We start from the raw sequence: 24937 nt of genomic DNA on the forward strand, positions 1-24937 counted from the left end.
TTTTTTGGAGAAAATGGCCCAGCTCTAGCCCCATGATGTGATCATACAAGCAAGAATGGAAATATAAAAATTTTATAGGGAGTCTGCCTATCTACCCATCCAGTTATTACAGGTTGTGCTGCTTAGATTTCTTAGGATATTTTCTGAGTTTCTCACCAATCCTTTTTTTTTTTTTGTTTTTTTTTTTTTTTGTTTTTCTTCACACAGAGGTGGAAGACTTTGAGCCGGAAGAACAAGTCCGGAAGGTTGCAGCTGTGACAGCGGCGGCAGCAACAGACCGCTGGGAGGGAGAAGATGAAGAGGAGGAAGTCAAGGTTATTAAAATGTTTTTTTATGTTATTTTAGCCCCCCCCCCTAAAAAGGTTTCATGCCAAATGTAGCATGTCAGGGGGGGTCACCTTCCCTTAAAGCAGAAGTTCCATTTTTGGGTGGAACTCTGCTTTAAATAGAAAACTATCTTTAGATAGATTTGTTTTACTCCAAAAGCATTTTATTTAAATAAATGGTATTAACCACTTGACAACTGGGCACTTAAACCCCCTTCCTAACCAGACCAATTTTCAGCTTTTGGTGCTCTCACATTTTGAATGACAATTACTCAGTCATGTAACACTGTATCTTTATGAAATTTTTGTCCTTTTTTTCACACAAATAGAGCTTTCTTTTGGTGGTATTTAATCACTGCTGGTTTCTTTATTTTTTGCGCCGTAAAAGAAAAAAGACCGAAAAATCTGTAAAAAAATACATTTTTCTTCATTTCTGTTATAATATTTTGCAAATTAGTAATTTTTCTTCATATATTTTGGCCAAAATTTATACCGCCACATATCTTTGGTAAAAATAACCCAAATCGGTGGATATTATTTGGTCTTTTTGAAAGTTATAGAGTCCAAAAGCTATGGTGCGAATATCTGAAAATTGATCACACCTGAAGTACTGACGGCCTATCTAATTTCTTGAGACCCTAACATGCCAGAAAAGTACAAATACCCCCCAAATGACCCCTTTTTGGAAAGAAGACATTCCAAGGTATTTAGAAAGATGCATGGTGAGTTTTTTGAAGTTGTCATTTTTTCCCACAATTCTTTGTTGTCAATTTTTTTTTTCCACAAAATTGTCATATTAGCAGGGTATTTCTCACAGACCGCATATGCATACCACAAATTACACCCCAAAACACATTCTGCTATTACTCCCGAGTACGGTGATACCACATGTGTGAGACTTTTACACAGCGTGGCCACATACAGAGGCCCAACATGCAGGGAGCACCTTCAGGCGTTCTGGAGCACCCAGGCCAATTCTGACATTTCTCTCCTACATGTAAAAATCATTTATTAGCTAGAAAATTACTTAGAACCCCAAAACATTATATATGTTTTTTTAGCAAAGACCCTAGAGAATACAATGGCGGTCGTTGCAACTTTTTATCTCGCACAGTATTTGCGCAGCAATTTTTTTAACGCGTTTTTTTGGGAAAAAAAATGTTTTGTGCTTTACAAAAACCAAAATAATAAAGTTAGCCCAATGTTTTTGCATAATGTGAAAGATGAAGTTACGCCGAGTAAATAGATACCCAACATGTCACCCTTCAAAATTGCACGCGCTTGTGGAATGGCGCCAAACTTTGCTACTCAAAAATCCCCATAGGCGACGCTTTAAAATTTTTTACTGGTTACATGTTTTGAGTTACAGAGGAGGTCTAGGGCCAAAATTATTGCTCTCGCTCTACCGATCGCAGCGATACCTCACATGTGTGGTTTGAACACCGTTTTCATATGTGGGCGGGACTTATGTATGCGTTCGCTTCTGCATGCGAGCACACAGGGACAGGGGCGCTTTAAAAATTTTTTTTTTTTTTTTTATTGTTCATTTTACTTTATTTTAGTTTGATGCTTTTTTCCAAAAAAAAAAAAATTTTTGACCACTTTTATTTCTATTACAAGGAATATAAACATCCTTGTAATAGGAATATGGCATGACAGGTCCTCTTTACAGTGATATATGGGGTCAATAAGACAGCACATCTCACCTCTATGCTGGGAAGCCTGAAATTTAAAAAAAAAAAAAAAGATCCGGGCTTCGATCGTAGCGGTGAGTCGGTAGAAGCACCGCAAGGCGGCGGGAAGGGGGGACGTCCCCTCTCGCCTCCCGTAAGAACGATCAAGCAGTGGAACAGCTGCTATGATCGTTCTTATGGTGTAGGGAATCGCTGGCTGAAAAAGCCGATATCTGAATGATGCCTGTAGCTGCAACCATCATTCAGATATCTCTGCACAAAGTCAAGGACGTTGTATGACGGCGGGCTGGCGGGAAGTGGTTAAAACGCTTTTTTTTTTTTTTTTTTTTTTTTTTTTTAACACAAAGTTGTCCATTTATACAATATTTCTACCACATAACATGTACATACCAAAAATGACACCCCAAAATAGATTCTCCTACTCCTCCTGAGTACGGCGATACCACATGTGTGAGACTTCCACAGCCTGGCCACATACAGAGGGCGAGTACAGCTGAGCATGGCTCAGCATGGCAGGGTATGGTGGGGCATGGCGGGGTATGGCGGGGGGGCATTGCAGAGTATGGCGGGGGGGCATTGCAGAGTATGGCGGGGGGGCATTGCAGAGTATGGCGGGGGGGCATTGCAGAGTATGGCGGGGGGGCATTGCAGAGTATGGCGGGGGGGCATTGCAGAGTATGGCGGGAGGGCATTGCAGAGTATGGCGGGAGGGCATTGCAGAGTATGGCGGGAGGGCATTGCAGAGTATGGCGGGAGGGCATTGCAGAGTATGGCGGGAGGGCATTGCAGAGTATGGCGGGAGGGCATTGCAGAGTATGGCGGGAGGGCATTGCAGAGTATGGCGGGAGGGCATTGCAGAGTATGGCGGGAGGGCATTGCAGAGTATGGCGGGAGGGCATTGCAGAGTATGGCGGGAGGGCATTGCAGAGTATGGCGGGAGGGCATTGCAGAGTATGGCGGGAGGGCATTGCAGAGTATGGCGGGAGGGCATTGCAGAGTATTGCAGAGTATTGTGGGGGTAATGCAGAGTATTGCACAGCATTGCAGTAGTGAGGGATGGCTGAGCATGGATGGATGGATGTCTCTGTGCAGCGCTGTGGGCACTACACATACAGCCCACAGCGCTGCAGACATCCATCCGTCCCCCTCCCCGCTCACAATGTACCGATCGGTACACAGGAGGGGAGGAGAGGAACCGGCGTCATCAGATGACGCCGGTCTGTTTACATGTGATCCCGCCGTCATTTGACGGCTCGATCACATGGTAAACGGCCGCGATCAGCGGCCATTTACCGGGATCCGTGATGCGCCGGGTCCCCTGGACCCGGCGGTCACGGATGTGTTCGGGTGCGCGCCCCAGGGGGCGCGCAAGAGAGGAATTCTGGGAGGACGTCATAGTACGTCCACCCAGAGTTATCCAACCGCCCTGCAGCCGTCATTCGGCTATGGGCCGGTTGGTAAGTGGTTAAAAATCAAAAAAATCTGTTGATTTATAGCCACCCTGCATTCTACAAAAAAACTGGGCTAACTTTAGTGTGGTGTTTTTTTATTTATTTTAAATTTACGAAAATTCTTTTTTTTTTTTTTTTAAAGCGTTTGAAAAGTTGCCAAAAAAAAAAAAAAAGGGTGACATAAAAAGTTGCAACAAACGCCACTTTATTCCCTAGGGTCCCTGCTAAAAAAATAAATAAATATATATATATATATATATATATATATATATATATATATATTTATTTATTTTTTTAGCAGGGACCCTAGGGAATAAAGTGGCGTTTGTTGCAACTTTTTATATTGGCCCGGATCTCAAGTGGTTAAATATGCAGTGAGATCATAAGTGATCTTGTGCTTGTTGGTATTTTCCTCATGTTAGATTTGTTTCGGGTCATGTGGATTATTACCTTTTGCTAGTATCAGCCAAACTCTACATGTGTTTAAAGTGATTGTAAAGTATCGTTTATTTTCCTATAAAAATAATAAACATGTTATACTTGCCTGTTCTGTTGCAGTGGATTTGCACAGAGTAGCCCCGATCCTCCTCTCCTCGGGTCCCTCTTCTGTGCTCCTGGCCCCTCCCTGAGCTGAGTGACAGCTCCCTGTGTCTATTCAGACACAGAGCCCCGACCTGGCTCCGCCCCCTCTCTCCCCTGATTGGTTAGCTGACTTTGACAGCAGTGGGAGCCAGTGGCGCTTCTGCTGTGTTTCAGCCAATCAGAAAGGAGAAACTGGACGGCTGAGGCACTAGTGGACATTGCCGGGACCTCAGGTAAGTGTTGGAGGGGGGCTGCTGGGGGGGGGGGAGGGGGGCAGAATAGAGATATTAAATAGCAATTGTCCATATTAGGATTTTACTGCCTATCCTTGATTGGGGGCATGAGGGTAAGTAGAGCTGGGCGATTTTCTCCCAAAAAAAAAATCTGTGAATTTAAAAAAAAAAAAAACTTTTTTTTTTTTTTTTATATTTTTAAAAAAATTTTTATGGACACCACGCCGGTCCTGAGGAGCTGCGGGCAGGAGTTTTATGGCTGTGGCTTCCGGCCTTGAGGACTAGGCCGAAGCTGCGGCCTCACCTAAAAACTCCTGCCTGCAGCTCCTCCTGGTGGAGAAAAAAAAAAAAAAATCTAAAAAACGATTTGCTGAAAATTTGAATCGATTTGACCTCTCAACTCGAAATAAGATTCAAATCGATTTTTTTTCCCAGCCCTAATGGTAAGGTTGCAGTTTGGCCCTTTTCTGTCTGCTTGATTTTCTGGTGGTTGCTTTATCTGCTGCCACCTGATTTTTATGGGTAGGTTTTTGAATTTGAAAAAGCTATTGGCATCAAAACTTTTTTCAAATTTTTTTTTTTTTAAATCCTACTTTTTTCTTCTCTGTGGTCAACTTCCGGCGCTGGTGGATTCCTCCTCCGGCTCGCCGATGACACGCCTGTAAGAACAATGAAGCGGCTGAACTGCAGCTTTGATTGTTCTTACGTTGCAGGGAATCGCCAGCTGAAGAGAACGGTACCGGGATGATGCCTGTAGGGTGGTGCGGGCATCGTCCTGGTATAACCACTGAAACGGGAGGACATCCATGTACGCCCTCCCGGCGGGAAGTGGTTCATCAAATTATAGAACTGGTCCAATACCAAGAGATTCTCGGCAACCGGTAACTTTATTTGAAGTATCAAATCACAGCAAACCTCAAACACCTGTTAATATTTCACACTTCGCTCTTCAACTCCTGTACTCTCCTACTGTATTCACTCAGTAACTTTTCTAACCATGTTTATGGCTTCCTTTTCTGGTGAACTCTTTCTTCTCTGGATGGAAAATACCCACTCTAATTTAATTAAAAAAAATAAATAAATAATCCTGGATTCAGGCTCTTTCATTTTCTGATTTTGTCTAAATTTCGCAAAAATTTTTTTTGTTTTAAGGTAGCGCATACATTTTCTGTAATGTCTGTTTTTTATTTTTAACTAATCACTTTTTTTTCTTCTCTTTAGGATAATTGGGATGATGAGGAAGAAGCAGCAAACAAGGCTGAGGCCCAGACAGAGTCCCAGAAAGTAGGTAAGACATTGGAGGGGGGGAGTACTGGGCCTTTGCAGTGAGCTACCAATGCTATGCAGGAATATAGAAAAAGGTAAAAAGCTCCCGTTGGTTTTTACTTTGCGTCTTATGATTTTCTCACGATTCGCTGCAGCCAGTCTGAGCAGGCCTTAGAATCCTTCCTAGGTGGAGCTCCAGCTTCTTGTCAGCCTGGCTCCCGCAGTGGGAAAATCGGGGTGCAAAATGTTCCCGTCTGAATGTTGGGGGTATGTGCAGGAAAAGCGGAACTAAAGCCTCGCTTTTCAAAAACTGCCAGCGGGCAGGCTCTTTAAAGTGGTGTTCCGGCCGAAATTATACTTTTTAAATAAAAATACGCCTATAATACACAAGCTTAATGTATTCTAGTAAAGTTAGTCTGTAAACTAAGGTCTGTTTTGTTAGTTTATAGCAGTAGTTTGTTATTTTATAAACTTACAGCAGGCCGTGGCCATCTTAAGTGTGGGCATCTGAAGCCAGACTGTATTTCTTCTTGGATCTCATCCTTGCAGATCTTGCACATGCTCAGTGCAGCACAAGCAGTGTAATAGGTTTCAGGTCAGGTTTCCATAGCAATGGCAGTGTCAGAGGAAGTTGCCGCCCCTTCCCAGAAGGCACTGCAAACAGGAAATGAAGCGATGGGCCGCGGCCAGGGAGGAGGAAGTGAAAAATGAATACAGCAGATATACAGGAGGTGCTGAGAAATTTTTTTAATATATCCAATTCGTTTACAGTGCACAATAAATTACCACAGGGCTTGTCATTGTTTATCTGCTTACCCGTACGGGCTGTACACTGACAGATCTGCAGGACAATACAAATGCCCCCCACACTTTTCACATATTTGTAAAAAAAAAAATGAAAACCATTTATAATTTTCCTTCCACTTCACATTATGTGCCACTTTGTGTTGGTCTATCACATAAAATCCCAATAAAATACATTTACTTTTTTGGTTGTAACATGACAAAATGTGGAAGATTTTTCAAGGGGTGTGAATACTTTTTCAAGGCACAGTACGTCTCATGTGCCTCACAGAAGAACCCTTCTGCTCTCCTGTCACTAGGCTGAAGTCTGCTGACGTCACAGGGCTGCTCCAGACTCTGGAGGGATCCCGATAATATTAAATCCCTTACAGGCAGCTTGCTCAACCTCTCATAACGCCGCTGAGAGCCTGAGCCTGTCATTCCCACCCCCTCCACAGCCCGATGCTCCAGTGAGCGCTGGAGGGGGCAGAGACAACCACCGCTCTCTGCTCCAGAGCAGACCGAGAATTGCGCGATCAGCAGTCATGTGTTCGCTCTGTTCTCGGGCTTGGAGCCGGCGAGGGACAGCTTGCAGCATCGGACTGATGCTGCAGCAGGTAGGCAAGTGCGTGTGTGTATATGTATGTATGTATATATATATATATATATATATATATATATATATATATATATATATATATATATATATATATATATATATATTTCCACCAACTTTACCCCTTTTTTTTTTTTTTTTTTTTTTGTTTTTTTTTCTGGTACCTGCATCCTAAAATGTTTTTTTTTTTTTTTCCTTTTGTAGAAAGTAAAGCTAGTGAAAAAAAGAAGTTGAATGAAAAAATTAAAGAAAAAGAAAGGCTTCTGAAAAAGAAACAAGAAGAGCTTAAAAAAAGGGTGAGCAAATAGGCGCTGCTTGTTTGTAGAAAAGATGAAATCCCTTTTTGGATCCATAGGGGGGTTCTCCTTGGTCGACCACTTTTGATGTAGTTTCTCACACCTACTTATGGACTGTCCACGGGTTCATAGCGAAACCCCCGATCATTTTTCTATCTATTATTGTTACCAGTTTTCTTTATTGTATAGTGCCTGTGTGTGTATTTTGTACTAACTTATGCTACCCAACAATGTCTTGTCTTTGTTCTAAATCTTAATAAAAAAAAAGAATGACACAGAAATCCGTTTTGGACATTTCCTGTGTCTGGAGGTGTCATAGATTCAGATTGTGCTTCTGTGTTCAGATAGAGGAGCCTGAGCCTGAAGAATTGTCACCGGAGGAGCAGCTAGCAGAGAAACTGCGATTAAAGAAACTGCAAGAGGATGCTGACCTGGAGTTAGCAAAAGAAGCTTTCGGTAAATAGTTAATATTTTTTATTTTTATTTTAGTGTAAAATATAATATCCCGTTATTGAGATCTAAAGTTGATAGTGTCTAATGTATTTGTTTTTGTAAGAATTTTTTTTTTTTTTAAATTACTAAAATGTTTGAAGAAAAAAAAAATTCAGCTACAAATATTAGACCATTTCTATAATTCCCATGACTCGGGTAGACACACTGCATTCCACTCTATTTTTAGTTTATAAATTTTACAATGAGATATATAGAACTACACCATGGGTTCAAAAAACTTTTCTAAGAAGCCGCTGCTATCCAGTTTTAAACCACTTGGAGCCCGCGCTATAGCTGAAAGACGGCTACAGCTCAACTCCAGGACTTTTCCAGAGCCTCTCCAATCCTATGGAACTCCTTAACCCAACCTGTCCGATCTCCTACTCTGTTAGCTTTTAGACGATCCCTGAAAACCCTCCTCTTCAGAGAAGCCTACCCTACCCAACAACTTTATTTTCATTTTCTCCATCTGATCATCCCCCACAGCTATTACCTTTTTGTTCCAATCGACCCTCCCTTCTAGATTGTAAGCTCTAAGGAGCAGGGCCCTCTGATCCCTCCCGTATTGAATTGTATTTGTAACTGTACTGACTGCCCTCATGTTGTAAAGCGATGCGCAAACTGTTGGCGCCATATAAATCCTGTATAATAATACAGCGCGGGGTTAAAATGTCGGGAGGGTGTAAAATGAACGTCTTCGAGCTGCCTGCGCACCATGTGATCAGAGTCCTTGGGACTCGCCTGATCACAGAGCAGGGTAAAGGGCCAATCACAGCGGGCCCTTTACCACGTGATCAGCTGTGGGCCAATGACAGCTGATCACAGAAGTAAACTGAAGCCGATTGCCGGCTTTTTTTCTTCACCTTGTCGGCATGAAGAAAGCCATCCCAGAGCATCAGTGTTGTGAATGAAGCCTGAGGTAGAGGAAGCAAGCTGCTACAGAGCATAAGCCGATGTATAGTGCCGGTGTTCTGTCGAACGGCCCCGTCCCCCCATCGAATAGTGCCCGCGCAGGACGGAGCCGCACTTCAGTAATTCACTAATTTGCCAATCAGCTGGAGTGACGTGACCGAGGGCGCAAGCACACATCGTAGGAGGCATCTCTCAATGGGAGATACCATTTCACAGGCACAATTTAAACCTATACAAACAGCGGGGGGAGACCTTAGTTCTCACATTGTGCCTCTGTGTTGCGGGGCAGCTTTACAGTGTGCTGATGGTCCGTTTTGTCTGTGTTGCGGGGCGGGTTTACAGTGTGCTGATGGTCCGTTTTGTCTGTGTTGCGGGGCGGGTTTACAGTGTGCTGATGGTCCGTTTTGTCTGTGTTGCGGGGCGGGTTTACAGTGTGCTGATGGTCCGGTTTTGTCTGTATTGCAGGGCGGGTTTACAGTGTGCTGATGGTCCGGGTTGGTCTGTATTGCAGGACGGGTTTACAGTGTGCTGATGGTCCGTTTTGTCTGTGTTGCGGGGCAGCTTTACAGTGTGCTGATGGTCCGGTTTTGTCTGTGTTGCGGGGTGGGTTTACAGTGTGCTGATGGTCCGGTTTTGTCTGTGTTGCGGGGCGTGTTTACAGTGTGCTGATGGTCCGGTTTTGTCTGTATTGCGGGGCGGGTTTACAGTGTGCAGATGGTCCGGTTTTGTCTGTGTTGCGGGGCGGGTTTACAGTGTGCAGATGGTCCGGTTTTGTCTGTGTTGCGGGGTGGGTTTACAGTGTGCAGATGGTCCGGTTTGGTCTGTGTTGCAGGACAAGATAACAGTGTGCTGATGGTCCGGTTTTGTCTGTTGCGGGGCGGGTTTACAGTGTGCTGATGGTCCGGTTTTGTCTGTGTTGCGGGGTGGGTTTACAGTGTGCTGATGGTCCGGTTTTGTCTGTGTTGCGGGGCGTGTTTACAGTGTGCTGATGGTCCGGTTTTGTCTGTATTGCGGGGCGGGTTTACAGTGTGCAGATGGTCCGGTTTTGTCTGTGTTGCGGGGTGGGTTTACAGTGTGCAGATGGTCCGGTTTGGTCTGTGTTGCAGGACAAGATAACAGTGTGCTGATGGTCCGGTTTTGTCTGTGTTGCGGGGCGGGTTTACAGTGTGCTGATGGTCCGGTTTTGTCTGTGTTGCGGGGTGGGTTTACAGTGTGCAGATGGTCCGGTTTGGTCTGTGTTGCAGGACAAGATAACAGTGTGCTGATGGTCCGGTTTTGTCTGTTGCGGGGCGGGTTTACAGTGTGCTGATGGTCCGGTTTTGTCTGTGTTGCGGGGTGGGTTTACAGTGTGCTGATGGTCCGGTTTTGTCTGTGTTGCGGGGCGGGTTTACAGTGTGCTGATGGTCCGGTTTTGTCTGTTGCGGGGCGGGTTTACAGTGTGCTGATGGTCCGGTTTTGTCTGTTGCAGGGCGGGTTTACAGTGTGCTGATGGTCCGGTTTTGTCTGTTGCAGGGCGGGTTTACAGTGTGCAGATGGTCCGGTTTTGTCTGTGTTGCGGGGTGGGTTTACAGTGTGCAGATGGTCCGGTTTGGTCTGTGTTGCAGGACAAGATAACAGTGTGCTGATGGTCCGGTTTTGTCTGTTGCGGGGCGGGTTTACAGTGTGCTGATGGTCCGGTTTTGTCTGTGTTGCGGGGTGGGTTTACAGTGTGCTGATGGTCCGGTTTTGTCTGTGTTGCGGGGCGGGTTTACAGTGTGCTGATGGTCCGGTTTTGTCTGTTGCGGGGCGGGTTTACAGTGTGCTGATGGTCCGGTTTTGTCTGTTGCGGGGCGGGTTTACAGTGTGCTGATGGTCCGGTTTTGTCTGTTGCAGGGCGGGTTTACAGTGTGCTGATGGTCCGGTTTTGTCTGTTGCAGGGCGGGTTTACAGTGTGCTGATGGTCCGGTTTTGTCTGTTGCGGGGCGGGTTTACAGTGTGCTGATGGTCCGGTTTTGTCTGTTGCAGGGCGGGTTTACAGTGTGCTGATGGTCCGGTTTTGTCTGTTGCAGGGCGGGTTTACAGTGTGCTGATGGTCCGGTTTTGTCTGTTGCAGGGCGGGTTTACAGTGTGCTGATGGTCCGGTTTTGTCTGTTGCGGGGCGGGTTTACAGTGTGCTGATGGTCCGGTTTTGTCTGTTGCGGGGCGGGTTTACAGTGTGCTGATGGTCCGGTTTTGTCTGTTGCAGGGCGGGTTTACAGTGTGCTGATGGTCCGGTTTTGTCTGTGTTGCGGGGCGGGTTTACAGTGTGCTGATGGTCCAGTTTTGTCTGTATTGCAGGGCGGGTTTGCTGTGTTGAACGGCCGGTTTTGCCTGTGTGAAAGGTCGGGTTGCAACACAGACAAAGCCAGCTCTTCAACACGGTCACTAACCACCCTCCAGCAGCAGCGATGCCCAATCTGAGAACTACGGTCTCCCCCCCACTGTTTGTATAGGTTTAAATTGTGCCTGTGAAATGGTATCTCCCATTTAAGAGATACCTCCTATGATGTGCACATGCGCCCTGGATACATCAGCCAAGCTGATTGGCAAATCAGCTGTTGTGCTGTTCCGTACGGCGCGTGCGCACTACATACCGGGCACTTATCGACAGAACACCAGCTCCTGTCGCAGGCACAGTGATACCAGGGACATCGGTCTTCTTAGTGTCCTCCATTGCTGCTAATCTGTGCCTCCCGATCATTGCCTGTCAGGTGTCAGGGAGAGGTGGCACTATCAGTGCCCACCAGTGCTGCCCCATCGGTGCCTCCTGATCTGTGCCCACCAGTGCCACCTATCAGTGCCCATCAGTGAAGGAAAAAAAAAAATTACCTTTTTTTTTAGAACAAAATATAAACATTTTATTTTAGCAAAAAATAAAAACCCAGAGGTGATTCAATACCACCAAAAGAAAGCTCTATTGGTGTGAAAAAAAGATAAAAATTTCAGTGTAGCATGACCGCGCAACTGTCAAAGTGTGGCAGTGCTAAAAATTGGCCTGGGCAGGAAGGGGGGTATAAGTGCCCGGTAAGCAATTGGTTAATGTAAAGACATGAAAAATAAAATCTATATATAAAGTGGGCAGCGCTACCGCCAATACACTCGGGGCCAGTTCACACCACATGCAGTCCAATGCATTTTTTTTTTCTGCCTCAAAAACGCATGGAAAGTAGGTTATATGGTTTTCAATGGCATAGTTCACACCAGAGCTTGCAGTTCCAGAAAAAAGAAGTAGAACATGTTGCATTTTTCCTGGACTGTACTGGAACGCTGTAAAACGCACTGGAACACACGTCTTTATTTAAGGTCAAGAAAAAAGAAGGGAATATAATGTACTGTATCGCATCAAAAAAACGAATGCTGAGAAGCATCTGGAACCAGAGTGTGAACTGGCCCTCAAAAAAAAAAAAAAAAACTGCATATATAAAACTGCATATATACAACGGTAAGGCGACTCTCCTGGGCAGGATCACACACCTGCACATGATCCTGCACTTGCGGGTCTGGGGCGCGCACGCGCTGCCGGCGACCCGCTGTGATTGGACACAGCGGGAACCGATCAGCGGGTCCGATGTCTGCCAGGACCCAGGGATCGTTCGAGACACAGGCAGAATGGCGGTCTGCCTATGTAAACAAAGCAGATCGCCGCTCTGTCAGAAGGGAGGGTTGTGAGCCTGTGTTTCCTGCCTTCCCATAGTACAAGCACCGCTCACACAGTAAGCACTCCCTAGGCACACACTTAAAGCGGAGTTTCACTAAAAAAAAAAAATGTAGATGTCAGCAGCTGCAAATACTGCAGCTGCTGACTTTTAAAATAAGGACACTTACCTGTCCCTGGGTCCAGCGATGTCGGCACCCGAGACCGAGCCGTCCCTCGATCCTCGGGTGCTGCCGCCGCCATTCTCACTGAGGGAATCGGGAAGTGAAGCGTTGCGGCTTCACTGCCCGGTTCCCTACTGCGCATGCGCGAGTCGCGCTGCGCGTCTACACTGGTCCCCGTTGTGTTGTGGGAACTGTGTATTTCCCACAACACAACGGGGGTGGGCGGGGAGTCTGCGGCTAGCTATACCCGGAAGTGGGTGCAGATACCTGTATTATACAGGTATCTGCACCCCCCTCCCCCCTGAAAGGTGCCAATTGTGATACCGGAGGGGGGGAGGAATCCGATGAGCGGAAGTTCCACTTTAGGGTGGAACTCCGCTTTAACCCTTTGATCGCCCCTGATGTTAACCCCTTCCCTGCCAGTGTCATTAGTACAATGACAGTGCAGAATTTTAGCACTGCAGACTGTATTATTGTCACTGGTCCCCAAAAAGTGTAACTTGGTGTCCAATTTGTCCGCCGAAATATCACAGTCCCAGGAAGTCACTGATCGCCGCCATTACTAGTAAAAATAATTAAAATTCCGTAAATCTATCCTATAGTTTGTAGATGCTATAACTATAGCACAAGCTAATCAATATACGCTTGTTGGGTTTTTTTTTTGTTTTTTTTTTTTTCCACCAAAAATATGTAGCAGAATACGTATTGGCATAAATTGATGAGTTGTGTGTTTTTTGTTTTTTTTTTTTTGTTTTTTTATTGGATGTTTTATAGCAGAAAGGAAGAAGTATTTAATTTTTTTTTTTTTTTTTTTTTCAAAATTGTTGGTCTTTTTTTGTTTATAGCACAAAAAACAAGCACAAAGGTGATCAAATACCACCTAAAAAAAAAAAAAAAAAAAAAATCTATTTCTGGCAAACGTTATTTGGGTACAGCGTCGCACGACCGCGCAATTGCCAGTTAAAGTAACGCGGTGCCGTATCGCAAAAATGGCCTGGTCATGAAGGGGGGGGGTAAACCACCTGGAGATGAAGTGGTTAACTATATGCAACTCATGTAAACCATAGATACCAAAGTGCAAATACATCAGTTTTATTCAAGAAATACAATTAAAAAGTGCAATGCGTAAACACACAAATATAAATCTTGTATAAGAGTCCTGTACAACAATAGTTCAATACTGGTGCAACTTTCATGCAAAAGAGATAATATAAGTGTGTCCCACATTATAAAACACACAATCTTTTGTGCATTCTTCATAAATTCTTTCTGGTGTTCACCAAATTTGTGCTCTGCACCACCACACATAGGAGGTGAACTCACCCAGAGCCCAGTGCTGGTAATAACCAGCTGATAGCGCATGAAACTCGAAGAGGAGATTCTTGAAGCTGCAGATCGTTACTCCCAAAGACCTCCTTTTAAAATGATCATTTCCTATAGCTCATTGTATCGCAAAAAGGGAGCTCTCGTAAAAAAAAAAAAAAAACGTGTTACTAAACCCAGGACTCTGCATTCACTATATCTGCTCTCCCCAGGAGCCTGCAGTCGCTATATCTGCTCTCCCCAGGAGCCTGCAGTCGCTATATCTGGTCTCCCCAGGAGCCTGCAGTCGCTATATCTGGTCACTCCAGGAGCCTGCAGTCGCTATATCTGGTCTCCCCAGGAGCCTGCAGTCGCTATATCTGGTCTCCCCAGGAGCCTGCAGTCGCTATATCTGGTCTCCCCAGGAGCCTGCAGTCGCTATATCTGGTCTCCTCAGGAGCCTGCAGTCGCTATATCTGGTCTCCCCAGGAGCCTGCAGTCGCTATATCTGGTCTCCCCAGGAGCCTGCAGTCGCTATATCTGGTCTCCCCAGGAGCCTGCAGTCGCTATATCTGGTCTCCCCAGGAGCCTGCAGTCGCTATATCTGGTCTCCCCAGGAGCCTGCAGTCGCTATATCTGGTCTCCCCAGGAGCCTGCAGTCGCTATATCTGGTCTCCCCAGGAGCCTGCAGTCGCTATATCTGGTCTCCCCAGGAGCCTGCAGTCGCTATATCTGGTCTCCCCAGGAGCCTGCAGTCGCTATATCTGGTCTCCCCAGGAGCCTGCAGTCGCTATATCTGGTCTCCCCAGGAGCCTGCAGTCGCTATATCTGGTCTCCCCAGGAGCCTGCAGTCGCTATATCTGGTCTCCCCAGGAGCCTGCAGTCGCTATATCTGGTCTCCCCAGGAGCCTGCAGTCGCTATATCTGGTCTCCCCAGGAGCCTGCAGTCGCTATATCTGGTCTCCCCAGGAGCCTGCAGTCGCTATATCTGGTCTCCCCAGGAGCCTGCAGTCGCTATATCTGGTCTCCCCAGGAGCCTGCAGTCGCTATATCTGGTCTCCCCAGGAGCCTGCAGTCGCTATATCTGGTCTCCCCAGGAGCCTGCAGTCGCTATATCTGGTCTCCCCAGGAGCCTGCAGTCGCTATATCTGGTCTCCCCAGGAGCCTGCAGTCGCTATATCTGGTCTCCCCAGGAGCCTGCAGTCGCTATATCTGGTCTCCCCAGGAGCCTGCAGTCGCTATATCTGGTCTCCCCAGGAGCCTGCAGTCGCTATATCTGGTCTCCCCAGGAGCCTGCAGTCGCTATATCTGGTCTCCCCAGGAGCCTGCAGTCGCTATATCTGGTCTCCCCAGGAGCCTGCAGTCGCTATATCTGGTCTCCCACAGAACATGGAAATGCAATTATTTTAGTAAATATAACTGCTAAATGCCTTTTCTCATCAGCAGTATATAGCTACATAGTTACATAGTTACATAGTAGGTGAGGTTGAAAAAAGACACAAGTCCATCAAGTCCAACCTATGTGTGTGATTATGTGTCAGTATTGCATTGTATATCCCTGTATGTTGTGGTCATTCAGGTGCTTATCTAATAGTTTCTTGAAGCTATCAATGCTCCCCGCTGAGACCACCGCCTGTGGAAGGGAATTCCACATCCTTGCCGCTCTTACAGTAAAGAACCCTCTACGTAGTTTAAGATTAAACCTCTTTTCTTCTAATTTTAATGAGTGGCCACGAGTCTTGGTAAACTCTCTTCTGCGAAAAAGTTTTATCCCTATTGAGGGGTCACCAGTCCGGTATTTGTAAATTGAAATCATATCCCCTCTCAAGCGTCTCCTCTCCAGAGAGAATAAGTTCAGTGCTCGCAACCTTTCCTCATAACTAAGATCCTCCAGACCCTTTATTAGCTTTGTTGCCCTTCTTTGAACTCGCTCCATTTCCAGTACATCCTTCCTGAGGACTGGTGCCCAGAACTGGACCGCATACTCTAGGTGCGGCCGGACCAGAGTCTTGTAGAGCGGGAGAATTATCGTTTTATCTCTGGAGTTGATCCCCCTTTTAATGCATGCCAATATTCTGTTTGCTTTGTTAGCAGCAGCTTGGCATTGCCTGCCATTGCTGAGCCTATCATCCACTAGGACCCCCAGGTCCTTTTCCATCCTAGATTCCCCCAGAGGTTCTCCCCCCAGCGTATAGAATGCATTCATATTTTTGCCACCCAAATGCATTATTTTACATTTTTCTACATTGAACCTCATTTGCCATGTAGTCGCCCACCCCATTAATTTGTTCAGGTCTTTTTGCAAGGTTTCCACGTCCTGCGGAGAAGTTATTGCCCTGCTTAGCTTAGTATCGTCTGCAAATACAGAGATTGAACTGTTTATCCCATCCTCCAGGTCGTTTATGAACAAATTAAATAGGATTGGTCCCAGCACAGAACCCTGGGGCACCCCACTACCCACCCCTGACCATTCTGAGTACTCCCCATTTATCACCACCCTCTGAACTCGCCCTTGTAGCCAGTTTTCAATCCATGTACTCACCCTATGGTCCATGCCAACAGACCTTATTTTGTACAGTAAACGTTTATGGGGAACTGTGTCAAATGCTTTTGCAAAATCCAGATACACCACGTCTACAGGCCTTCCTTTATCTAGATGGCAACTCACCTCCTCATAGAAGGTTAATAGATTGGTTTGGCAAGAACGATTCTTCATGAATCCATGCTGATTACTGCTAATGATATCGTACGTATTACTAAAATCCTGTATATAGTCCCTTATCATCCCCTCCAAGAGTTTACATACTATCGATGTTAGGCTAACTGGTCTGTAATTCCCAGGGATGTATTTTGGGCCCTTTTTAAATATAGGTGCTACATTGGCTTTTCTCCAATCAGCTGGTACCATTCCAGTCAGTAGACTATCTGTAAAAATTAGGAACAACGGTCTGGCAATCACTTGACTGAGTTCCCTAAGTACCCTCGGATGCAAGCCATCTGGTCCCGGTGATTTATTAATGTTAAGTTTCTCAAGTCTAATTTTAATTCCGTCCTCTGTTAACCATGTAGGTGCTTCCTGTGTTGTGTCATGAGGATAAACACTGCAGTTTTGGTTACTGAAGCCCCCCGATTCACTCGTGAAGACTGAGGAGAAGAATAAATTCAATACCTTCGCCATCTCCCCATCCTTTGTAACCAGATGTCCTTCCTCATTCTTTATGGGGCCAATATGGTCTGTCCTCCCTTTTTTACTGTTTACATACTTAAAGAATTTCTTGGGATTTTTTTTGCTCTCCTCCGCTATGTGTCTTTCATGTTCTATCTTAGCTGTCCTAATTGCACGCTTACATTTCTTATTGCATTCTTTATAAAGTCTGAATGCTGAGGATGATCCCTCAACCTTGTATTTTTTGAAGGCCTTCTCCTTTGCTTTTATATGCATTTTTACATTGGAGTTAAGCCATCCAGGACTTTTGTTCGCTCTTTTAAATTTATTACCCAATGGGATACATTGGCTAATGCCCTTATTTAATATGCTCTTAAAGCAAACCCATCTCTCCTCCGTATTCTTTGTTTCTAATATTTTATCCCAGTTTATGCCTTTTAGCAAGGTTTGTAGTTTAGGCAGTCATGTGACTTCTATCAGTGCCTGGTTAAAGCTTGTAGGAGTTTTCTAACTTTTCTATGAGGCTGTAAGAGTTCTGACCCTCTGTCTGGACAGTGCTGATTGGCCCTGTGCTGATCACATGCAGCCTCCCAAGAAAAACCCCTCTAGCAATACACTCCAAACTGAGCATGTGCAGAGTGACTCCATAGACTCTGTTATCAGGAAATTTATCAGGGGACACTGGAAGGAATGGAGGGTCTGTGCATACAGGATTGTACAGCCTTTTTACACATTGCAGAGGATTAACCCCTTAGGTTTCACAGTGAGTAGAACAAGCATGCTTTACTGCAGGGCTGGCCAACCAGTGGCCCTGTGGAGCCCTCTGATGTGGCCCGCGATCTCCTGCTCTGAGTTGGCAAGCCCAGATCGCGGTTTGCCAACCCGCCTTCCCAAAGTATCGGTGTTGTGAATGAAGCCTGCAGTAGAGGAAGCAAGCTGCTACAGAGCGTAAGCCGATGTAGAGTGCCGGCTCCTGTCCCAGGTACAGTGATACCAAATGCACTCTGCCTGGGGCAGCAACAGCCGGCAATACCTGAATGGAAGACTTATTCAACGTTGAATTTTTTTTTTTTTTTATATTTAGTTTTTCTAAAATCAGTTTATATATGGGTTTATCTGTTCTGCAGTGGGTTACTGAGCTGCTTTTAACCACTTCAGCCCCGGAAGATTTTTTTTTTTTCCCCTTAAAGAGCAGGCCATTTTTTGCGATATGGCACTGCATCGCTTTAACTGACAATTGCGCGGTCGTGCGACGCTGTACCCAAACAAAAATTGACGTCCCCCCCCCCCACAAATAGAGCTTTCTTTTGGTAGTATTTGATCACCTCTGCGGTTTTTATTTCTTGCGCTATAAACAAAAAAAGCGTCAATTTTGAAAAAACACAATATTTTGTACTTTTTGCTGTAATAAATATCCCCCCCCCCCAAAAAAAAATGTGAAAACAAGTTTCTACATCAGGTTAGGCCGATATGTATTCTACATATTTTGGGGGAAAAAAATCGCTGATTGGTTTGCACAAAAGTTATAGCGTCTACAAAATAGGGGATAGATTTATGGCATTTTTATTATTTTTTTTTTGTACTAGTAGTGGCGGTGAGCTGCGATTTTTATCGGACATTGTGGCGGACAAATTGGACACTTTAACACAGGGGGCTGTGGTGGGAAGGGGGGGGGGGGGGCTTTGCTGTGAAGGAGGGGGCAGAGGTGCAGGGGGCTGTGCTGACGGGCAGAAGTGCAGGGGGCCGTAGTGTTGGGGGAGCAGAAGTGCAGGGGGCTGTGGTGTGAAGGGGGGGGGGGGTGCAGGGGACTGCGGATTAAAATTTTACTGATTTGACCTCCGTGAATTTTAATTCACTACCTTTGCTCTAGGTGGATGAATTTGCTGTCATGATTTTAGGCATTTTTGTAGCTGACATGGACAGAAGGCTAAATTGGTTATTTTTGTTTTCAAAAGCGGATTGCACTTTATGTACCAATAAATCCTTTTATGACTAAGGCTTTGACAGTGATTTAATGTTTCTTTCACATAGGTGAGGTAACCAATGTCAGTGGAATAGATGCCATGAATCCGTCCTCAAGAGATGACTTTACAGAATTCGGGAGGTTGTTGAAGGAGAAGATCACACAGTATGAGAAATCACTCTATTACCCAACGTTCCTAGAAGCACTATTGCGAGACATTTGCATCTCATGTACGTAAAAGTAGCATATCCTGGGCTGAGGTTAGCAGAATTGGAACTTTTTGGTGGGTAGTGGGCTTTGATCACCAGCCTATGTGCTCCCTGCCTGTCTGTGGGGAGAGCATGCTGAAGCAATCACAAAAGGTTGCACTCCCATGTGCGCTGTATGCCTAGATCAGGGGTCTCCAAACGTTCAAAACGGTTAACTGCCCTTCAAACTTTAGGGGGTGAACTGTGACCAGCAGGAGTAGAAGATGCCCTGCCATCAGTGGGAGTAAACAATAGGCCTGGTGTTAAATGGGGGGGGTTAAAAAACAAATTGGTATCAGTGGAAGGAATAGTGTCCCATCATTGCAATCTGGGAGGAATAGTGACCCCATCATTGGAATCAGTGGGAGGAATAGTGACCCCATCATTGGAATCTGTGGGAGGAATAGTGCCCCATCATTGGTGCCAGTGGGAGGAATAGTGCCCCATCATTGGTGCCAGTGGGAGGAATAGTGCCCCGTCATTGGTGCCAGTGGGAGGAATAGTGCCCCATCATTGGAATCAGTGGGATGAATAGTGCCTCCATCATTGGAATCAGTGGGAGGAATAGTGCCTCCATCATTGGTGCCAGTGGGAGGACTAGTGCCCCATCATTGGAATCAGTGGGAGGAATAGTGCCCCATCATTGGTGTTAGTGGGAGGAATAGTGCCCCCATCATTGGTGTCAGTGGGAGGAATAGTGCCCCCATCATTGGTGTCAGTGGGAGGAATAGTGCCCCCATCATTGGTGTCAGTGGGAGGAATAGTGCCCCCATCATTGGTGTCAGTGGGAGGAATAGCGCCCCCATCATTGGTGTCAGTGGGAGGAATAGTGCCCCCATCATTGGTGTCAGTGGGAGGAATAGTGCCCCCATCATTGGTGTCAGTGGGAGGAATAGTGCCCCCCATCATTGGTGTCAGTGGGAGGAATAGTGCCCCCCATCATTGGTGTCAGTGGGAGGAATAGTGCCCCCCATCATTGGTGTCAGTGGGAGGAATAGTGCCCCCATCATTGGTGTCAGTAGGAGGAATAGTGCCCCCATCATTGGTGTCAGTGGAAGGAATAGTGCCCCATCATTGGTGTCAGTGGAAGGAATAGTGTCCCAAGGGCTGGATAAAGGCAAGCAAGGGGCCACACCTGGGCCGCAGTTTGGAGTCCCCTGTCTTAGAGTGATCACACTGCTCCTAAACCTCCGCTCTATTAAAATCGGCATGCCTTATTATCAGGGGAGGGGAGAAATAGACAGCTACTCTGTACCCATACAGGACATCGCTGTTAGCAAAAAAAAACTTTTCTCACCAGAATTGCACAGTTCCAAGAAAACAATAACCTGCCCCCCCCCCACCTTCAGAGGAATCAATCTGCCTATTTTGCATTTGTATGTTTTATGAGTTATTGCATATTTGTGTATATTTTGTGAAGTCCCTTTTATTAACTGAATGGACTTGTCTTGCAGTGGAAGTAGATGACTTGAAGAAAGTATCAAATACGCTATCAGTTCTGTGCAGCGAGAAACAGAAACAAGAAAAGGTGAGGCTTTAGTCTTAACAGGGTCTCCGTGACTCCTTTTGTATTGGGTCTCCGTGACTCCTTTTGTATTGGGTCTCCGTGACTCCTTTTGTATTGGGTCTCCGTGACTCCTTTTGTATTGGGTCTCCGTGACTCCTTTTACTTCCCAGATCTAAACTTGTCATGGGGGACACTTGGAGGCTGCTATTGCTGAGCTCTCCTCCTGAAGATGCCGACTGTCTTGCTTTTGCTTTAACCACTTGACCTCCGAAAGATTTACCCCTTCCTCCTCCCCCCTCCTCCTCGCTTTCATGACCAGGCCGTTTTTTGTGATACGGCACTGTGTTCCTTTAACTGACAGTTGTGCGGTCGTGCAGTGCTGTACCCAAATAAAAATTTGTCATTCTTTTTCCCCACAAATAGCTTTTATTTTGGTGGTATTTGATCACCTCCTGTGTCTTTTTTTTTTTTTTTTTTTTTTTTTAATTTTTTGCGCTATAAACAAAAAGACCGTCAATTTTGAAAAGAAAAAAAAATTTTTTTTTTACTTTCTGGTATAAAACATATCCAATAAAATTTTTTAACAAAAATCAAATTTCTTCATAAATTTAGGCCAATCTGTATTCTGCTACATATTTTTGGTAAAAAAAAAAATCCAATAAGCGTATTTTGATTGGTTTGCGTAAAAGTTATAGCGTCTACAAATTATCAAATTATGGGATATTAATGGATTTTTTTTTTACTAGATAAACCTTATTTTGGTTAGAATGTGTTTTTTTTTTTTTTTTTTTTTAGTTTCTTGTCTATTCTTTCACACGTTGCACTGAGCAATGCACTGTGACCGCATCTCTGCCTTTTATCATACGAGTGTCGCTGTTCTCAGCAGATACTCCCCGACTTGTCCTATGATTCCTCAGACTGCTGACACAGGACAGATAATGACAACCTGGAACATGTGATAGAACTTGAGTAGTTCTTTATGTTGGCCTTCCAAGCCCCTGCGTGGGCAGATAGGACTCCTTACTGTCATACCTTTTTTTTAAATCAAATAAAAATAATTTTACCAGAACCTTAGTAGTTCAGTGGATTATCACTAACTTCACATCAGGATATAGAAATTTTACAGGAGGACCTAAATAAAATAATGGCAACTATATGGCAAATGAGGTTTAATGTTAAAAAAATGTTAAGTGATGCACTTGGGGGGGGGGGGGGGCGCGCTATGACTATAAACACAAACTACTGGGGGTAACCAAAGATGGAGACAGTTCTGTGGGGGGTTCTGGTAGAAAACAGACTGAGCACAATAGCAGGCAATGTCAAGCTGCGGCAAGCAAAGCCAGCAGGCTATTAGCTTTGCATAAAAAAGGGGATTCACTCCAGGGATAAAACGATAATCCTACCACTTTATAAGACTCTGGTTCGGCCACATTTGGAGTCTAATTCTGATCACCAATCCTCAGAAGGGATGTGCTGGACCTGGAGAGAGTCCAGAGAAGGGCAACTAAATTAATATGGGGTTCTGGGGGACCTCAATTACGAGAAATGACTACAAGCGCTAAATGTATTCTCCCTGGAGAAAAGATGCTTGAGAGGAGATATGATGGCGATCTACAAAAGCCTTAATGGTGATCCCAGGGCAGGAAGGAAACCTTTCAGTTTCAGGGGGTGTAAGAGGACACGGGACCAAACAATGAGGTTGGAGAAAGCGGTTTACCTTTAAAGGGGTTGTAAACCTTTGTGTGTCTATTCACCTTAATGCATCCTATGCATTAAGGTAAAAAAAAAAACACCTGGCAGTCACCAAGACCCCAGCCCCATCTCGTTTTACTTACCTGAGCCCCTTCGGCGGGGATGCGCTGTCCCTCTCTCGACACGGGGTTCTCAGCTCTTGATTGAATAGATTGATAGCAGTGCAGTCATTGGCTCTCAGTGCTGTCAATCAAATCCAATGACACGGGGGGCGGGTCCGGCATTCGTGTCTGTGGACGCAAATGCTGGACTCAGGAGCGCGCCCGCAAGGTAACCCCCTCGGGAGGGCACTTCTCCGAGGGGGTTTTCTGATGCAGGGAGGAGCCGCCGGGAGATCCCAGAAGAAGATGTTCGGTGTCACTCTGTGCAAAACGAGCTGCACAGTGGAGGTAATTATGATATGTTTGTTATTTTAAAAAAAAAAGATCCTTTACAACCACTTTAAAGGGGTTGTAAACCCTCATGTTTTAAAAAAAAAAAAAAAAAAAAAAAATCCTCGTCTTCTGAGGTCCCCCAACGGCGCTCGCGGCTCCTCCCCGCATCGGTAATCCCCCTAGTAGAAGCTCTCTCCCTGGGGGTTACCATGCGGTCGAGCTCCCGAGTCGTCCCCTCCCCCCCGCGCCAGGCCCGTGTCATTGGATTTGATTGAAGGCAATGGCCAATGGCTGCGCTGCTATTAATCTATCCAATCAAGAGCCGTGACTTCGGGCAGGGAGGGTGAACGCGTCTCTGGCGCTGGAATTACGGGGCTCAGGTCAGTAAAACGGGGGGGGGGGGGGGGGGCTGCTCAGTGACACGAGGGTTTATAACCCTTTTTAAGCTGCGTAAAGGGTTTCTTTTTTTTTTTTCACTTGTCAGGGTGATGAGAATGTGGAACACTCTTCCACAATTGGTGGTGTCAGCAGGGAGTATTGATATTTTTAAAAAGACTTTTGGATGGGCATCTTGGTGAACATGAACACAACATACAGGGAAATGATTATTAACATTGACACATGTACCTCTACACAGGTTGAACTGGATGGACTATTGTCTTTATTCAACCTTACCTACTAATGTAACTGATTTTTTTTTTTTTTCTTTTTTATTAGCAAAATAAAGCCAAGAAGAAGAAGAAAGGCGTAGTTCCCGGCGGAGGGCTGAAGGCCACCATGAAGGATGATCTATTAGATTATGGCGGCGTGGATGAGGGATATAGAGAATTTGAAGATTTCATGTGACACTCGCTTTCATGTTCACCGCTCAGACCGAAGAAGAGCCTCTTCTCCCCTCTTCAAGACTCTGCCAAATGCTACAGTGGAAGAATTCAGTCCCTTCACCCAGCCTGCAAATGTGGTTCGGTGAATCCAGATACTACAGGGTTTAATGAGACCCAACCCCACACCCTGCATACTTGCTCGTGCACTATATATCCCGGCCTGTGATCTCTTTCTGCTCTGGTTGTGGCATGCATGTATTTGCTGTGCCATGTTGCAAACAGAGTGGCTTTTTTTTTTTTTTTTTGCTTCCTCACCTCTGTCCTGCCCCACATACAGGGAGAATAAGCGGCACAACTCTCTCTTTCTCCGCCCCCTGCTACTTTTTTTTTTTTTTTTTTTTTTCCTAGCTCCATTAGGTTTTACATTACATTGGCTGAGCCTTGTACTGGTAAGAGCTCTGACTTTGTGCATTACAGCGCAGAGCTTTATCATGTGTTTAAACATAAAGACTTCAATCCACATGGGATTTTCTGACTGTGCAACCATGAAACACCCAGGAGAGGAGCGGCAGCTGCCATTGATGCCCCAGACTTGGTCCTTGCAGAGAGAGAGACTTGAGCTGCCAGCGTAAATTTATGACTGCCACATACAGTGCCCACGCTGAGAGATCACATTTTTTTTCTTTTTTTTTTTTTTGGGTTGGCTTGGTATTTATTTTAGGAGTCTATTTTTGCCAGCGTGATTCCAAGGTTGGTTAGATGCTTTCTAACTCTTTGCTCAGAAGTGCACGGTCTGACCCCTTTCTCTCTCTCAATCTTCTTTTTTTTTTTTTTCTCTCTCTTCTCAATCTTCAATTCTGCTCATTTAACGGATGAAGCTTTGCAAGCAGGTCCTTCCGTGGGAGAATTGTTATATTAACAATAAGACTGCAAATGTTTGTTTTATAAGACAACTAATTTAATAAACTCATCCTTGTGACAAGGTGGCTGCTGTGCTTTCTCTGGTGAGATTTGAATGGTTGGCTTTTTATTTTTTATTTTTCTTTGGCAGAGAAGATCTTAAAAGCTAATTTTATGCTTAGACCTGAGAAGCGCGACCTCTATGCGAAGGGCCAATTTGGCAATTTCTTTTTTTTTTTTTTTGTATTGGCATGGGAGGGGTTTGTGCAAAACGCGACGACTTCATCTTGTAAAACTGACTTTTATGAAATGATTTTGTTTTGTTGTGAATGTTCCACACCGGTGCCCAAATAAATACTTTTATTCTCTGCAATCGACTTAGTTTACCACCTTGCTGCCACCAGAATATTCGG

The 24937-nt window shown here is 45.3% G+C and overlaps 1 protein-coding gene across 1 annotated transcript; it reads left to right on the forward strand.

The window, feature by feature from the left end:
* Window positions 1–207: 207 nt before the first annotated feature.
* On the forward strand, window positions 208–24606 carry EIF3J (eukaryotic translation initiation factor 3 subunit J; the record flags this gene model as incomplete). The annotated part of the gene is given in 7 exon segments (XM_073618260.1): window positions 208–314; window positions 5508–5574; window positions 7156–7247; window positions 7592–7703; window positions 18988–19149; window positions 20622–20695; window positions 23518–24606. Coding segments are annotated over 7 exon segments (743 nt in total), but the record flags the coding sequence as incomplete, so codon positions are not given.
* Between the last annotated feature and the right edge of the window lie 331 nt (window positions 24607–24937).

Source organism: Aquarana catesbeiana, linkage group LG03 (genome assembly GCF_042186555.1).
Source record: "Aquarana catesbeiana isolate 2022-GZ linkage group LG03, ASM4218655v1, whole genome shotgun sequence".
In the NCBI taxonomy this organism is placed as follows: domain Eukaryota; kingdom Metazoa; phylum Chordata; class Amphibia; order Anura; family Ranidae; genus Aquarana; species Aquarana catesbeiana.